Genomic DNA, 18,610 nt, shown 5'->3' with positions numbered 1-18,610 from the left:
GAACTGCAAATATAAGTGAGGATGACTTTTGAGTAGGTTTAAAGACCAGAAGAAAGTGAATGCCATGATCACCTGATGAATATCAGGTTACAGAGAGGCTCTGAGCTTTTAAGATACTTGGAGGGATTGACATGGACAAAGCGAACATTTAAATCTAAGGGAAAGCTTTTATTTTTCTTTCATCTAGCTTGTAAAAAAAATGGAGGAAAAGGGAGGGGAGGAAATCTGTAGAATCAACTTTAAAAGTTGCTAAAGCCAAGCAGGAAAAAAGATAGACATAAAAGCAATGGTGGACTCTGAACATAAATGCCTTTTCCAAGGGAAAAAAGTATGCACTACAATAAATGATTTTATAAGCTAATGAATCAAGAGTAATAACATAAATTGCTTGATTAAGTGCTATGAAAAATATTCTAGACTAAACATTTACCTTTTAACATACCTGTCGTATAAACGTACGTTACAAAAACTAGTAACTGTTTTACACTTTTCTACTTCTGGCATTTTATAAACCATACGATAGTTTATGGAATTTAAACATAGGAACATCATCATTCAATTTAACTTGAATGTTTACTGAGAGGCTTATGGTGCCTTGCAGAAAGCATGGAGGAGTATTCTCTTCAGTTTATAATTTTATGACACTTTCTCCTCGAAAGCTCAGCTACACTCTTTCCACAGTGTGTACTGTACAACCTAACCATTTCAGTTTTTCCAGAAAGTCTGCATTCAGAAATTAGTAGGAAAATTTACAGGCAAGTTAGTCACAAGCAACTGCCTTGAAAAATAACCATGTTGGATAAAAGCGAGAAGGAAGAAATAACTAGAAATAACTTCAATATTTAATAAAAATCTTACTTTTCCTCTGTGTCTTTATTTCTCATGTTAGTGTGCATCTGAGCAAGGGCAAAAGTTTATGTACCTTTCTAAGAAACCTTTAAAGCTGCAAAAAAGGTGGCCAAAGGATTAAGGTTATTAAGGTTTATACCTTTAGCATGAACCCTACCCCCTCAAGTTGAATAAATATATAATGAGTGATGCAATATACATACTCCACCAGAGGCCCAGACATAAACAAAACCTTCCCGACTACAGCAAGAGCTATGCTGAAAGGAATTTGACTTCAACAAAGACCCTTATAATAAACTTACAATGATCCCAGCCGTCCAGGGGTTTAGGAGGAAGAGGGCACACACCAGAAACGTGCAAGCCAAAACCACACTAATGGATAAGAGGAGCCAGTGACGAAGCCCAATGTACTGCTCCCAAAAGAGAAATGGGTAACCATTTGGGTAGCTGGCGATCCCCAGGCTGGTGTAGTTACTACAGATAGCTCTCACTTTCTCGATAGCCTCCACAAAGTCAGAAGTTTCACGCAATCCGTTGAGGTAGAAAGGAAACTGAGCGTACTCTATGGGTGCAGCTGCTGGAACTAAGAAAAGGACAGCAGTGTGAATATGTTTGGCAAGAAGAAGATACACACAGAGCAGTATTAACAAAGCATTTTGTTCTCCACAACAAAACACATAAAGGTGTTGATTTTTAATTTTATTTCTTTGGAACAAGTGACATTTTAAAAACTCCCCAATAAATTGAAAGCTGAAGCAGTAGAGGAGATTACTGTATCTTATCATGCAGTGGAATGGGATGAACACAGTCTATTCTATATAATTTAACAGATATATTTCAATACATGTATTTAGTCCTCATCAGTGCTATAGTGGTTTTTACTGAATACCTGGCCAAAAATCCCTAACTGCAATAAAAAGTAGAAGATCACATCATCTTAAACATTTTATCTAAATGCTCTTCTTTTATGCAAGTGCAGTTCCTTTGAAATCAAAGGTCATTTCACTGAGATTAATTGAGGTCCACTGACACAAAATTAGAGAAGAACTATGCTCGATCAGGCTGGTTGCTTTTTAAGATTTCCATTGAATATTCTGAAAGTTAGATTCAGAAATCCATATTACATTACTGATGCAAATGACTGGGGAAAAAAACCCCTAATATAAAAGTAATGGTTTACTGAGGAAATACGTAACTTTTTATCGTTTAATAATTTGACAAACCAACACTCTCCATGCTTCTTTTTGAGCGTAATGCCAAGTCTACTGTATGACATGAAAAAAAAAAGCTTCCACAACAAGCATTTTGTTACTGCCGTTGTGTGTTCCAGACCCTGCAGGGTCATTCAGTTGACTTGCTAAACATGATTTGTCCTATTATAATCTCAACTATAAATTTTCATTAAGACAAGACTTGGCTGACTGCCACAAAGCTCTAGGGTTTGGATACACTGAAGCACGGCTAGTTGGTTACTCAAGCACATTTCCAAGCACACCGGTCCTCTTCCACTTCCCCACTGGTGTCCAACTAGCAATCCTCCCAATACATTGAAAGCTGAAGCAAAGCGATGAGAAATGGCATTGCTGCTCAGGAAACAGTGAATGGCACAGAATGGGACTGTTCCTCTACCTAAATAGCTCTTGTACTGTATCAGTGTTGGTGGCTTAACATATGAGCTAACTTGATAAAAATCCCTTAGCTATTAAGAATTGAGGATAAACATGATATAATCTCAGGGATGAAATTTCAGAATGACATAGGCAGGAATTTCATGCGATTTCCAGGTTTCTCTCACAGACAGAACTATGAGGTGACACTAAAAAGCGATGCTTACTTTAAGTTTTTAGAGCTTTAAACTGTTATAAAACTCATTTTTCAACATGATAAAACCCTGCAGTGGTGCCACATTTGCAATGGTGCATGGGTCTCCTAAGACTACAGCATAACACAATATATTGTCGTGTTTATGCTTCTGAGCCCTGTGCAGCATCAGCCAACTACAGAGTTACTGGTTCTTGAAGGAAGGAGTAGGGGCACTTATATAAACTGTAAGACATTAAGATGAAATGCTACTTACTTCTCAGCCTTGTTTCTGGCATGTAGTCTGCTTTGTCGTGGACCCACTCTGGGCGGTGAGGCCGGATGTTGGCTTGTGAAGCAGCGTAGGCCACAGGGTCATTGCTAACCCAGGCTGTCAGGTAGATGTAGAAAGCATTTGGGTTAATGATTCCATCAGCATCCACCAGACGCTGCTTAGTCAACTGCAAAATGGAAAAAATCAGAAGCCTTTCAGAATGGGTTTCACTTTTGGGGCTCTTGCTGTAAAACTTTCAACAAATGGCCCAGGGATGCAAAATACACATAGGAGGGGAAAAGCAAAAGAGTATGAATCTTCACTTGAAGTGACTTATCAGTAAACTATTTTGACAACAACAACAAAAAAATCTAAAAAACTACAGTGACAGTAGAGAGTGGTTATTTATAAATTAGTACTCATATAATATTTACAATAACCACTAAATCAGCAAACGGTTCCAGAATAGACTGAACCAATTAAATCCAAACTCTGAAAGCCTGCAGCCAGGAGTGAAAAACAACCAAGTTGGAGCAACTTATTTAAAGAAAGGGAAAGAAAACCTGGCAAGAGTCCCTATACACGTCTGTGTGCAGTTAACCTCTGTTGTTAACACTGAAGGAAATGCCACCCAGTAAATGGAGGAGAGCTATAAAAATAAAACAACATCTGTATAAATTTTGCTAACACTTGCCTCCTATGACCTATGTATTCAGAAAATGCCCAGCATCAAGAAAGCAGACGAGTGCCCTGTGTTATTTGGGTCACTGTGGGCAAATGCATCTGTGGGGTAAACAGCAGTGGTACACTTCTAGGGTTTTGTAGCCAAATCCTGCACAGCTAGGGCTCTGACAGAGGACTCTGTGGGTGAAAAGTATTACTAGAGTTTTTTGTTTTGTTTATTTAAAATTCTGGCTTGGCTCCAGTTTCAGGTCTTTTTAATGAAATGAAAAACAACAGTGACAGCAGTTAAAAAAAAAAAAAAGCTGGATTCCAAGGATCTGGATTCAATTAGTCCACAGGATATGCAACAACTGTATGTCTTCAAGCTGTCTCTGGAACTGCACAGTACAGCACTCAGCCCCTGTGGGTGCACCGCACTTTTCTCCCTCCCAGGCACAGGAAATTATATCAGCAGCTGCAGTCCAATCGCATTTGTTCCACAGAGTACCTGGTACACTCTGCTAAACAAAATCTCACTGAAGGTTTTCTCTTCAACTCCCTTTCTTTGCTTAATTCATAGCTGAAGCTTCATTCAGACCTGACAGCATGCTGCATGTTGCTATACAGCAGTGTGTTTTACACACGACAGTAACTTTGAACAATGTACTCTGTAAATCTGTCACCTTTAATGCCAGGAAAAAAGAAAGACAATAAGCAGATCTGCCAAGAAGCTCATTAGAAAGACTATTTTTCTGCCTGAAAGCACAGCGAGTCAATGATGACTCCAGGAGAGAAGTTAGGTTAGTGCAGAATTTCTTCTTAGAGATTTAGAATTTTATTTTAGTGTAAGGAGTCAAACCTAATGTGTTTCCATCTACCAATGGCTACAGCAAATGCAGGCATATGCTGTGATAACCTTGCAAAAGAACATCAGACATATTTTATTTAGGCAACTCAACTGCCATTGTTAGTTCTACAACAGTATAGCTGTATTTAGTGACAATGGTACAAGAATATGACACAGCATGTAATGACTTCAGTCCCCTTCCACTATCATCCATTGACACCTTTTTTTAAATGTTATGTTTTGCATAAATCGGTAGGGACTAACCAAATAACTGCAAATGCTAGATACAAAGCCACAGCAGAAAGCTGAGCAAAGGTCAACCCTCAAAGGCAATCTAATTCAAATCAGAAACAATGTCACTTAGGGCTAACAAACGTTGCTTCTATCTGGCACAGGACCAGACTCCATCTACCTATGGAGTATGCATCAAAGCATTTTTCACAACAATTTCAGTGGGAACTGAGTGTGTCTGACACAGGAGCAGCACCAAACACATGCCAATCAGTAATAATCAAGGGCAGGCATTCCCAGTGTTGATTTTGAATACTGGCAACACAGGCCAGACTGCTGCTAACAAGCAGCTTCGGCAAAGTCAATGAGGCTGTGCAGTAAAGTGTAACTCAGGTATTCAATTCATCAAGATGAAAAAAGAGACTACGACATGCTCTTTGCATCTCCCTCTACCCCTGTAGACTTGTGTATTCCTGTATAAACCAGTATGGATTCTGATACAGTACCTGGCTGATGTCAATGGGCTTTGCTCGGTTGCCTGTTTGTACCAAGAGTTTGTAAGCCAAAACAGCATCATCTGATCCATTTTTGTAATTGTTGTAAGTGATCTTCCCAGTTTCCCAGTCGCTGTCAAACGCATCCTGAAGTCCTGAAGAGTTAAGAGAGGCAAGGGGAAGACAGAATAATCAGGTAAGTATCACTTAGAAACAAATTTCAATAGGAAAAAAGAATAATGAGTCTTCTTCATAGCTGAATCAGGAAGAAAATTATCCACCTGCTGCCTCCTAAATTTGGGGCTTCTCATTCACTGTCAGAGTGTGGGAAGGTAAAAGAACCAGTTGCATCTCCAGTATTTTACCCAAACAAAGGCAGGGAGAGCAAGAAAGTGCAAGGGAGAAACCTCAAGAGTCTTCCCATGTTGTGCAGACCAGCAAACCTGAGCTAGCAAGCTGCAGATGCAATGTGCACTGGTGTAAACCAGCTTTCCCTCAAGGCTAAGAGGAGATCCTGGATAGAATTAGGACCCTCTGGTCCTGCGTCCTTCTCAGAGCCTTTGAGAGTAGTCTAGTGCTCTGCTTGGAGAAGTCTAAGAAGAAGAGTTAAGACTGTCTAGAACAAAAAGTGGTTTTCCTTGTGAACCACAATTCCACTCAAACCTCCATAAGCGTATTTGCTTTTATCACCTCTTTCATACATACCGTCCTCAAAACAAAGCTGAAGTTTTGCCCTGCCTTGAATGATGCCAGAACACAAAGCCCTGATCCAACTTCATCATCTACCATGGAGTTAAAACCAGAGGAGGAATTTAGTCTGTTATCTAGAAGGGAAACACTCTTCACACTCCCTTCTGCGTCACCAAAACCCTGGCCAAGTGCACCGAGCCATGGAGGAGGACACACACCACTCTCATTAACTGTTTTGGGCTACTGCAGAGCACTGAGGCAATAGCTTCTATGATATAACCAGAAATTTCACTACAAGGAGAAAAAAAACCACACTCAAACTTTCAACTTCAAACAGCAACTCAGCTGCTCCTCAAGCACAGCGTGAGTGAACACGATTTTGTCAATTTGTTCCATCTGTTCAACTTGTGCAGCTAATACAAGTCGTGGGATCTGCTGCCAGCACATGTAAAGATCACAGCCAACACCTATTCACTCTCAACTGTTATTTTCCTCTTTGCCACCCTTCAAGGGGGAGGGAATACCTCACAGCACAAATTTGGATCAGATTTAGTACAGGAAGCCACAGCCCAGTACAAGGAGGCTCTGTGCAAGCAGATGACAAACCGCATGTCCAGAGAAGGGAAGGAAAAGGCCGGGGGAGTGGTGGTGGAGGAAATCGCCAACCCACCTCGCAGCTGTGCTGAGGAGCCGTAATGAAAACCGTCATTACAGATCAGATAGGCTAGCTACAGCTGTACAGAGATAAGAAAGCTGGAAGAGAAAACACTACCTGCTGACACCACCTCTGGGCCACAGTACCAGCTCCTGTTTACAAACTCATCTCCCCTCCCTTAGAAAACTGCCTCCTGTGTTGTCCTGCCAAATCGTATCCACTCGTGAAACCAACAGGCTGACAACCAAGCAATGGAAGAAGCCTGCCAGATCTCCGCACATAGCCCTCTGGCACCTGCCCAGGAGGAGGACAGGTTTTCTGGCATCACAAAAATGTTGATTACTGGTGCCCTTGGAGATGGATTGGTATTTTTTTCATGTCCTAAGCAACGTTTTCCCCTCTCCCCTGTGCCAAGTTCAGCTCCATGTCAGTCTCTCAGAAAGTGGCCAGGTGAGAGCATTTGTGCTATTGTACCAGTCACATCAAAGACAACTTTGGGAGGTTAAGATGAGGCTGTTGAAAAACCACGTGGGAAAGGAGACTGCTGAAGAACAGTAAAAATGTTCCACTTCAGCAGGAGGAGCACATAAATTGCTATGATGGACAGCATGTGGGGGCAGAGCTTCCAGACTAACATCCAACCCTTGTCGGGGGCTCCAGACACACAGTAACAAATATATCCATTGGCATGGGATGTTAGGGATTTGTGGTTGCAAGGTACATCTAAAAAGGGCATATACATTTAACATTACTGCACTGGGTGAAAACAGCTCTCTTGCATCTGTCCTTGTCCCCTGTTATCACCAATTTGGTTGTCCATCAAACCCTGCTGAAACCCTTTATGCTCTGGGTTATTTTATTAATGACCTTGCAGAAAGTCTGCAGAAAGAATGAGAAACCACTATCAGTTATACTTAACTTCTAGAGAATTTCAAAATGTCAATAATTAAAATTTCCCATAACACTTTGAAATTAATAGCAGAGTTGCGGCTTTCAAAGCAAACAGTAATTCTGTTACAAACTGTTCATACCAATGATGTTAAAAGACAGTTAATCTTTTATAAATGAGATTAATGAAATGTTTCTGGGCAGAAATCTAAAAGTAACTTGTTGACCTCTTTCTGCAGAAAATTTATAAAAATTAAGGGAATTTTAAAAATCTTATATATGGGATTTTTTCCTATCAGCAGTCATATTTGCTTAATGATTCAGAAGAAAGTGAAATCCCCCAAAATTATGTGGGATCAAGGAATGGGGGTGAGGAGGAATTCCTACTGACTCATGTGAACAGCTGGCACCATGAAACACCAGATAAGATTACCCTTTGCAAAAACAAGACTAATTACAAGCCATCGGGGAATTAAAGCTACCTCATTTACATTCAGTCGCTTACAAAAATAATGTTAACATTTCCAGTTTAAGTGAATTATTAGTATTAACTCCTCTTCTGTTGCATTTTCAGTAACAGAAAATATGCTAACATGATATGATACCAGAAAACAAAATACAAGGGAATTTCTGAAAAAAGAAGCACGTTAGGCTGACGGCACTTCACTGCTAGTAAATGATGAGAAATATACAGCTAAAACCAAGGATGCCTTCTTGATAAAAACCACTTTTGTTCATATGCTGTTGCTTCCCTCATTCTGCCAGGTAAGTGTGTGTGCGTCATAAGGCCATCTTGAGCCATGAATCTCCAGCACTGAATTCCCAGTCAAGTTGGCAGGAATTAGCCATGAAGTTCAAAGTTGTCTCTACTTTGATTATCCTGCTCCTCCAGCATGTAAAAAAAACATGAGCAGAACCATTCCCACCTCACAGAGGATCCTCCCCTTGAATCCAGCCTAAAACTGTACCTTGTTTGTAAATTCTGTTTTCACCTTCCGTCCCCTTTACTCCTTCAACATCAGCTGCAGTTGGTATAGATCAGGTATTAATCTATTAGTGTCTGCACCTTGAGATAATTCCCTAAATATGACAAGTGTGGCAGCTTTTAGCATAACAGTTTAGTTGCCCCCATTCATAGAACCATAGAATCATTTAGGTGGAGGTGACCTTTAAGATCATCAAGCCCAACCATTAACCTACCACTGCCAAGTCCACCACTAAATCATGTGCCTAAGCACTACATCTACATGTCTTTTAAAAACCGCCAGGGATGATGACTCAACCACTTCCCTGGGCAGCCTGTTCCAGTGCTTGGCAACCCTTTCAGTAAAGGAATTTTTCCGAATATCCGATCTAAACCTCCCCTGGCACAACTTGAGGCCATTTCCTCTTGTCCTATCACTTGTTACTTGGGAGAAGAGACCAACAACCACCTTGCTACAACCTCCTTTCAGGTAGTTGTAGGGAGTGAGAAGGTCTCCCCTCAGCCTCCTTTTCTCCAGGCTAAACAACCCCAGTTCCCTCAGCTGCTCCTCATAAGACTTGTACTCTAGACCCCTCACCAGCTTCATTGTCCTGCTTTGGACACGCTCCAGCACCTCAATGTCTTTCTTGTAGCGAGGGGCCCAAAACTGAACACACTACTTGAGGTGTGGCCTCACCAGTGCTGAGTACAGGGAGACGATCACTTCCCTAGTGCTGCTGGCCACACTGTTTCTGATATAAGACAGGATGCTGTTGGCCGCCTTGGCCACCTGGGCACACTGCTGGCTCATATTCAGCTGGCACCCCCAGGTCCTTTTCCACCGGGCAGCTTTCCAGCCCCAATTCCCCAAGCCTGTAGCATTGCACGAGGTTGTTGTGACCCACGTGCAGGACTTGGCACTGAGCCTTGTTGAACCCCATAAAACGGGCCTCAGCCCTTCGATCCAGCCTGTCAAAATCCCTCTGTAGAGCCTTCCTATCCTCCAGCAGATCAACGCTCCTGCACAACTTGGAGTCATCTGAGAACTTACTGAGGGTGCACTCAATCCCCTCATCCAGATTACTGATATTACAGAGACATAGTCCCAGTACAGAGCTCTGGGGAATACCACTTGTGACCGGCCACCAACTGGATTTAACTTCATTCACCACAACTCTCTGGGGCCGGCCATCCAGCCAGTTTTTGACTCAGCGAAGAGTACACCTGTCCAAGCCATTACGTCAATGCCCTGTACCATTTTAAAACGTAAATTCTTTCTATTGATACATCTCAATATACTTCTTCCTTACAGCGCTGTGAATGCAGTACCACACTCTGCGAAGACAGCCCTGCATCTTTACAAGGCAGATGGTTTGTATTAATTGTGCCTCTCTTGCGGAAGGGGGGAGGGAGGGTAAGGACACAGTCCTAAATGCTAATTAGTAATCATAATGGTCAATTCTAAAGCTGTGGGTGATCAACGGGCCAAGCAATGTGCCTTCTGTCACAGGGATGGCACATCCACTCCAACCACTGCAAGCCACTGCTTCCTGGGAGTGCCGTGACCATTCCAGTATAACGTTTTAACTCCATGCACCTCGTCAGTATATCCAGGGTACCAGAAATACTCACAGCTCCTCTAATCGAAGAAAAGCAGAGGACAAGGAAGGACAGGCAGGCTAATGTGGGGTGCAAGGGGAAATGTAACTATGGAACTCTTCAATAGAGAACAGAGAATAGGAACACCCCTAAGATGAGCAGATCTGGAAAGGTGATATATAAGCATGGACATACAGCATAAAGAAGGAGATGTGCAGGCCCTTGGCAATGGGCCAGGGCCACACAAACTGTCCTTAGCACAAGGAGGGGGTTACAAAGAGGACAGGGAGGCATCCAAAGTGGAAGACATTTGGGAAAGCGTGTGGTGAGTCTGAGAGAGGGGGAATGGGAATGCAAGCTCTCCTGGGAGCAACACCAAGTGGGCTACACTCCAGCATTTCACTCCAAGAAGATCCAAGGGCACCTTTCCCCGACTTTATCACCGGCAGAGCATGGTGAGACTCAGCACTAACGAGTGAAGATCCTGAACATGCTCTCAGATTTCTGCCTCCCTCACAGGTTTGGGGGAGGGGAAACGGGGGAGGTGGAATTGGGGACACCAGACGCATTTTTTCCTGCTGTTTTGGAACAACAACAAATACCCACAAGAGAAATAAACTAAACAGCAGAGGCACAAGAGAATTTGGAAAAGCATGTAGAAGGATGCTTGCTTAGAAATCTAAAAAGTATAGTAAGGTTTCAATTCAGCAAAACTTTAAAGCTATATTGAATTTTCTTCCTGCCAGTAATACCTTCCCTTACAGCTCAATATGCTTATGTGAGCAAAATATTTTAAGTAAAACTTCCAGTAAGTAGACTGTAATGAATGGATCCAATATATTTTAAAAACATTTTAAAAAAAAGCTAATAGCTGAAATACTGCTTTGCATGATTTATCAGTGCATTAAACACACAAGAAATGTCATAAATTTGTTTAGATGCGTCACTTAGATCCATCTGCTTTCCTATTATTGCCTGACATATTTTCAGAAGGAATAAAATACCCCAAATACTGGCAGTTACCTACATGTTCTCTAAGAATCATTGGCTGCACTGGTCGTCTGTAAACAGTTAAGGTTAAAATTTACAGTCTCACTAGGTCAGCACAATTTATTTTTCTGTTGGCAAAAGCTTCCTGGAGATTCTCCCAACAGAAAGACAGAGGTAGGACAGAAGTACTCCTGGGCAGAATGTGTTCGCTCACAGCAGAGAGCTGTTAAATTTGCTGAGATGTAACAGTACTATTTATTTTACATACAAAACAGTTATTTGTCTTAACATGTGTAATTATAATATCTTTAATAACCTGACTTTAATATAATTATCACCATAGTACCTGAAAGGCCATGTCTTCTCTTGTCTTCCCCTGCCCTGTTACAACTCAGCACAGAAAAAGCAGCACCATAGAGAGAGTGAGGGTACTTGACTGGAAATCTAGAATGTATAATAAGTTCCCCATCCAATAAAACACATAAGCCACACTGAATTTTCTTCATGCCAGCAGTCCCAGCTGAAGCCAACAGGATCACTCACGTGCTGAAAGTTAAGCCTGTGCCAAAATACATTGCTGGATGGGGACTTTACATTTACTGTTCTCAAAACACTCAGCAAACATTTATTTTCCCAGGACAGTGGGCCATATTTGGCCATTAATTATAAAGCAGAACTCCTCATTAGCTGCTTAGAAATTAATGGCATGAGATGGCCTCTCATGGATACACTCTCTTAAAGCTTCAAAACTCTCTTACTGGGGAGTAAACTTAGCCACAAAGTGACCTGTTGGAGAAACAGTGAGTCAATGTGTGAGTTCAGATCAGTACCTCGGTGTTGTCCCTCCTGCATGAATAAATTGTTACTACTGTAGAATTAAGAAAAATTCATGTAACACTGTCTTACCTTGCAGCCAGTCTCGAAAGTAGTGCAACCACATTTTGGGAAGCTGCCTATCCTCTTCCAACAAAATGTATGTCACATTGCTGAAACTTCTGTGAAGTTCATAAAGTAAGTGCTGGACATTTGGATAGTCTGCTTTCTGTGTCACAATATACATGTTGTAGAATGAAAAGTACTTGAACTGTGCAGCAATAAATTCATATTCCCGTGTTTCCCGTGGTACAATGTCTGTGAGATCTAGTCCATCTCTCACCCGGGTGGTTCCATAAAGGCTGAGCCCAAGTAAACCCAGAAAAAGAAAAATAACCACAATCTGCAACAGAAAATGGAAATGCATTTGGGTTTAGGTTTCTAAAGAAACTAACAATTCATAATGGCACAATACAAAGGTTCAAAATTACCACCCATCAGTCTACTTTAAAGCTTTTATTTCTTCTTCCCCCCCCCCCCCCCCCACTTCAAAGCTAAGCTAATTTATGCTTTATTGAAGGGGCTCTGCATCATAAATGAGAAATTTATATTCTAATAAAGTTCAAAAGTGGCTTTGGTTTCAATATTCACAAGGTTATGTTACTGGAAGTCACCAAAACCCTCGCTCGTACCTTATATTCGAAAAGTATGTCTCTATAGCACTTGCAAGATAAAACTTTTAAAGTATTAAATTAGCTGTAAAATTATTAAGAATTGCTATTCCAAAAGAATTCTATTTATTCCTTATATTTATTACCACTGCCAGGATAATTTTGTTACTGGCAAAGCAGAAGGCTATTTTTTAAAAACAAGTACATACTTCCCCGATTACCTTAGCTTTTGGTTTTAGGAGGAATGGAGCATAATGCTTTTCTGCAAAAGATGAGAGTGTCCACTTTGTACAGGGTGGCTCAAGGCAATGCATACTGGAGTCTGAGAATTGGGAAAGCAAATCCCTCGTCGAGCTTGTGCTTTCTGGGCTATGGCAGCTAAGATTATCTTGCGTCACCGTCACTGGCTGGACAGATATTTCTGAACGAGGCTCTGCTGTGGTGTAGTACACCTGCGTATGAGGATCGTATTCTGTGCGCAACTGCACTGTAGACTGCATTGTAATCTGAGTTTCATGTGCAAAACTGTGACTGCTATAGGGTGGTGGAGGACTGTAGCAAGTATTGTCATTTTCTGCATATGCTTGAGGCTCAATCTGAATCACTCTAGTGACACATGGACTGTAAGAGAAGAGGAAAACATCTGTTTGCATTTAGATAGATCTTTATTTTAATCAGACTAGATAGGATAACCTGCTTCCATCTGAGACTGCTTCTGCTGCTATTAGATGGTTTATATTCATTAAATGTAATGCTTTTAAGTAAATTTCATTCTGCACCTTTAGGAAATGTTTCTCAGGCATGGTTGAAAGTTCAGGCCTCTGAGAAGACGTGTACGTTTCTTGTGCTCAGGAAGGAAGGAACCAGCATCTGTCTGAAGATGTTGACATCTACCCACATCACTACATTAATTACACACGCTAATCAGGTCAATAGCCAGGTAGTTGCACAGTCTGAATACACAATATGTGTGTGAGTTTGCATCTACGTGCCCATGCTGAGAATTAAGCTATTTAGATCAAAATGTAAACACATGACATACTGAGTTCTTCTGTTTAGAACTATTAAAGTAACTGTTAAATAATATTTGGGCCTTCTGGATAAGATCTCAGACTTTTGGAAGGCAGGCTGAAACACCACTTGCCACACACTGACTGAATGTTCTAAAAATTAAGTAAACATAGGCGAGGATTAAATCCCAGGAAGGATAGGCAACATGAAGAGACAAAATTATAGAAGTAATTGAAGCATTCCTTTTATTTTAGTCTATGTAAGACCCTATCAGATGCCTAGTTTATAAAAAAAAAATTATCAGAGACAAACCTCTTCCTGTAAATGAAAAATGACAAATTGATGATAGAAAACAGTATCAGAGATTTTTCACCAAGTGGACAAATCCTACAAAAACAAGAGGAATTCAGAATGTTGCCTACCTAAACAAAGCAAGCTCTCATTAACCGCATATCTCCATAGGTAAATGGGCCTCAATTCTGACACACATTTGGTGCAACTTTAGATGAGGGAATAAGTGGACGGTCTGATTGCCCTGTATTCCTGAGAATCAAGGATCCAAAATTCAAGCACATAAAGCCATCCACTGAGTCTGTGACTGAATCAGAAATGGACTGTAGAAGACCTGGCTTGGGATCAACTCCCTGTTCTAACCATTCCCTCAAAAACAAATTTAGGAAAGTGCTTTCTCTCTAGAACATAGTCATTAACTGTAACTAAGGCTTCTCAGTACCCTGAGTTATGTACAGTCTTCCAAGATTACCCAATACTAGCACTGGACACTTGCAGTACCGCATAACATTCTAAAAATACTTGAAGATATTCCTGAAGTACGGATCTTTTTTCTCCTTCAAAGAGTTGTACTCCAACAGTCAATATAAACATATGTGTGAATGAAGGGACAAATGTGCGTGTGTGCATGTGAGAGAGAGAGAAAGGGGTATTTTAACTTTTTCATGTAACTCTTGCAAGTGCAAGTCAGTCACTAGACATGAAATCATAACAATAAAATACTGACCTGCTGCAGTGAAGAACTCCCAACTCCTGACAAGGAATGGTAGCACTGACTGGTGACCACAAAAGGACACACCTCATACATCAATCTTATACACATTCTCACCTTGTAAAACAGCAGAATATATCCAGTCTCCTGTCTTCCCGACGATAAAGGTCCATGCTCAGGATAGCAGGAAAAATCAGCAGAACCATAGCAAAGTTGAATACCACCACAACTGCTGCCTAGAGATCAATCAAAGGAGAACTGATGTGGTTACTAAGCTTCATGTAGGGTATCAGCTTTACAAAGCATAAAACTTCCTTTCAATTCTCATCCGTTCACCCATTTATCATGTCAACCTGTCAGACACTTTCAAGCCTTTCCCTGAGGAAACTGGGAGATACACATTTACATTCCCATTTCATTACGGTAGACCTATTGCAGTTAATTAATTTCTTTTAATAATAAACTTCACATTATTTTAATGCATCTGTGCCTGGAGATATGGTGATAATTTCTGAAGTAGAAAGAGTCAACGAATCATGCTTTTGCATGATATTCTGCCATATTTAGAGTCTCACAGTATAAAAAATGATGGAAGTAAAAGCAAAGCTAGAACTAGAACTGAAGTTCTCACATTTACAGTATCTGAAGTAATTTAAGCATCATAATAACATTAAAGCACATTATTAAATCAAAAATTAAATAAAAATTTAAGTAAATTTAAATGAAACTGTTCTATTTAGTAAAATATTATGCACTTGATGTACTTACTGAAAAGTCTAGCCAAAAAGAGCAACATTTTGAGTTTATCAGGGACTATTTTTAAAGGAGAATCAAAATTAATCCAACACCACATACTAAATCTACTTATTAATATGCTTGTGTTTAACAGAACCTGATTAATGAGCCAGTCTACCAAAATAAGTCTTAAATTAGAACAAGAATATATCTTAAATTAGAACAAGAATATTTGGTCTGATTTGTAAAGTGAACATTAAGAAATGAAAAAAATCAACTTCCCCACCCACCCTCTTTCAAACCCTCTTTCAAACCGTACTTCAAACCCTTTCCGACACAGAGATTCCCAGAAAATCTCCATAAACATATGTGGTGCAGCTTCTATCTGCTATTATTAATAGCATTTCTTTGTAATTCACAATTGTTAGGAGCACTAGTCAGCACAAAGGGAAAGCCTGTGCACAGATGGGACTGGAAGAGAGTTACAAGAGTAGGAGTGACACTGGGAGAAAAATGATTGAGCCTCAACAGGTTAAAAACCAACACCTTGAAATCCCTGTATTTTACCCATTAGATAAGCAGTAGGCATCTCAATAGTAGCCCAGATTTATGTTAAAGAAATCATATAAACTATCAAGTGCCTCCACCTGTAACTTCTGAAGTAATGACTGCTTGGGTTGAAACACTCATAAAAAAGAACAAAAGTTGGGCTACAAAAATGAAGTCACTGACCTGATACAAATAGGCCCTCCTTTTTCCAAAATAAACAAATGGCTGCTTTCAATGTTGAAAAATCAGGACTCAAAACTGGCAGCTCAAAGGATGTGCTATCTTTAAAACATTTTAAAAATTCTTCACTTACATGTCAAATAAACACTATAAATTGCCTAAATAATGCAATTTTTATTTTTGTGTCTCTACCTGTGATAATCAAAGTACTAACGCAAGGAATTATTTTCAGGGTCCTGAAGCTATCAAAGTATAAAAAAAGATTAGATATTGTTTTTACTTTTCTGAGAATGAGAGAATCAACTGGTTATGTAAATATTTTCTAGTCATTTCAATCATAAATATATTGTGTACAAAAGTGGGTTTTGTTAGTGTTTCTCTTTTGTTGTCTCCAGACTGCTTCAAGTTAAGATTTTGGTCCTGCTGGTTGTCTGTAGGTATAACTACTAGAACAGAATTTACATAATACTTAAAGCCAAATTAGTATTTAGCCATCTTTGAGAGAAAAGATCCAATAACTATTTAATGATTTAGAAATATCCACACTGAAAGCTATGTAAGGTCATAGCCAAGACTTTAAAATCAAGTGATTTCCTTTTGCTCCTCTCTACAATTAATTGAATCTGTCAGAAAAACAAATGGTTGCTGTTGCAAGCAAGGTGTTTGTTGGACCTAGTTCAACCAACTGCTTGCTTTATTGCTGCTAAACCAAAGAAGGTTGGATCACCCATATAACATGAATAATTAGTTGTGTCTAACCAAGATCTTCTATCAAGGATCAGCTAAGATTTATTGATATTTAGAAAAAACAGCCAAGGTCTGGCTCAATAATTCTTACTCCTCCCAGCATGACTGAAGAACTGACAGAAGTCTTCTGTTCCTGTTACATAAACTCCCAATATTTCATGCCTTATCAGTTCCCTTTGTAGACCCCAAAATCCTTGAATCTCAAATGCTGCTAACCCGAAAACTAATACTTAAGTGTATGGTAGAGATGCCATTACAATTAGTTATGTTCACTTTTGATTTTTTAAGAAACATCAAAACTAATCCAACAACACATAGTAAATCTGCCTAATAACATGGCATTTCTTTTTAGAACAACTACATTTTCCTTTGTGCAATCCTGGTGTTGAGGTACTAACCCTGCAAGTAAAATATTTTTAAGCAATCCTCTGTGTTCTGATTTGTACTTAAGTAGATTCCTAGAGCATAACACCACATTTCCTATGTATTGCACACTGTCTCTCCCTCACCCACCTCCCCAGCTTTTCAAGGATGTAACGGTTCTCAGTTCTCACAATTAAATACAGAAAATATTGTTCTTGTATCAAATCTAATTTGTCATCCCATTAAAAAAAAACCAAACACCCTGTAACTTGGTAAGGAGAGGGAAGGAAGAAACTGTTGAGGGGTGACTCAACCTTTGACCTGAGGCATCAGCCACTACCTCCCCTCCCAGTACCATCTACACATCTAGTAGCTGATAATGGGAACATACCAGAAACACCATCATCGCAACTGTCACAATCTGTATGTAACATTTACATTGATTGGAAAAGCACCAACAAAAATCTGAGGTAGCACAGCTTCCAGACTACAGGCAATCTGTTAGCAGCACTCGAACTGAGAGCACGCTTAGGATTTTTGGGGACAGGGCATCTTCTCTCACCCCTTCAGAGATGAATGGTCAAATGGAAGAGGAAAAAGTCTCAGACCTTTTCCTTGAGAAATCAACAAATGTAAGATTAGTCTTAGAAGGGACAAAATAGGGCCTACTCAAGGGTGTAAAATGAAGGCATTCAGTGAAATGAGATCAGAGTAGTAAAAAATTCCATTAATCAGAAAAAAATGTTGGTCACTTTCTGAGAAACATGCTCTGCTTTTTGCATCTTTTCATAATGCACAGCCTAAAAATATTATTGCTACTGCAACTGTTTACGGAGGCAGAAGAATGGCAGCCTGTGCTGGAGGCAGCAAGGGAGGCGCGAGCCAGGCTGGTAGGCTGGGGCCCCGCTGAAGGTATGTGCTGCTATGTGCCATTCCTGGCAGCCCACCCAAGGAGAACGGGTGTGCTGTATAGCCAGAGGTGATGAACAGACGAGGAGGTCTGTCAGGGAAACTTCCACCCTACTGCTGCCTATCGGCTTACAGCGTACAGACTTGGATCCCCTCCTTGCCCCCCCTTTTCCCTTAGGCTCTAATTTTGCTTGTTAAATTCTCCTGCCAGGAGCAGGGAAAGGTAAATGACGTGGGTAAAAGGAGGGGGACAAACCACTTCAGTGGAGTAAGATAACTGAACAAGCTGAAAAACTTAGGTTCCTTCTCTCCACAAACCCACTACCACCACCTGGTAATGCATTTTTACACTTACGAAAAAAAATTGTCATTCTTATGGTGAGGGAAAAAGTTACTGCTAAGACTCATTGGGAAAAGTTCCACCCCTGCTCATTAGTGAACCCATACCACTCCTCTGCTGTTAGGAGAGGAAGTTTCTGGTGTAAGCAAGAAGAGGTTTTGTGAAGCTGTACCTCCTCTTTCCTGGGCAGAATTTATTCCATAAGGGTGTCCGAACACTCTGTCTGAGGACAGAATCCAGCCCAGTAGTTGTGATACTCTGCCTTGCCCTCCTTCATTTATACTCAAAACAAAGGGCTATGTTTAAGACATTCCTACTGCAAACTTCAAAAACTTTCATTGTATT

The 18,610-nt window shown here is 40.4% G+C and overlaps 1 protein-coding gene across 4 annotated transcripts in view; it reads right to left on the bottom strand.

Moving 5' to 3' along the window:
* Positions 1 to 18,610, bottom strand: part of PTCH1 (patched 1) — a 68,272-nt gene that overhangs the window by 13,374 nt on the left and 36,288 nt on the right. For all 4 annotated transcript variants that reach the window (XM_075739997.1, XM_075739998.1, XM_075739999.1 and 1 more), the window contains 6 exons: positions 14,560 to 14,678; positions 12,650 to 13,049; positions 11,851 to 12,160; positions 5,171 to 5,313; positions 2,927 to 3,110; positions 1,152 to 1,432 (listed from right to left, as the gene is read on the bottom strand). In XM_075739997.1, coding sequence (XP_075596112.1) covers positions 1,152 to 1,432; positions 2,927 to 3,110; positions 5,171 to 5,313; positions 11,851 to 12,160; positions 12,650 to 13,049; positions 14,560 to 14,678 — 1,437 coding nt within the window. The remainder of the gene's footprint in view (positions 1 to 1,151; positions 1,433 to 2,926; positions 3,111 to 5,170; positions 5,314 to 11,850; positions 12,161 to 12,649; positions 13,050 to 14,559; positions 14,679 to 18,610) is intronic.

Source organism: Balearica regulorum, chromosome Z (genome assembly GCF_011004875.1).
Source record: "Balearica regulorum gibbericeps isolate bBalReg1 chromosome Z, bBalReg1.pri, whole genome shotgun sequence".
NCBI lineage: Eukaryota > Metazoa > Chordata > Aves > Gruiformes > Gruidae > Balearica > Balearica regulorum.
This window is presented reverse-complemented; position numbering and strand designations above follow the sequence as displayed.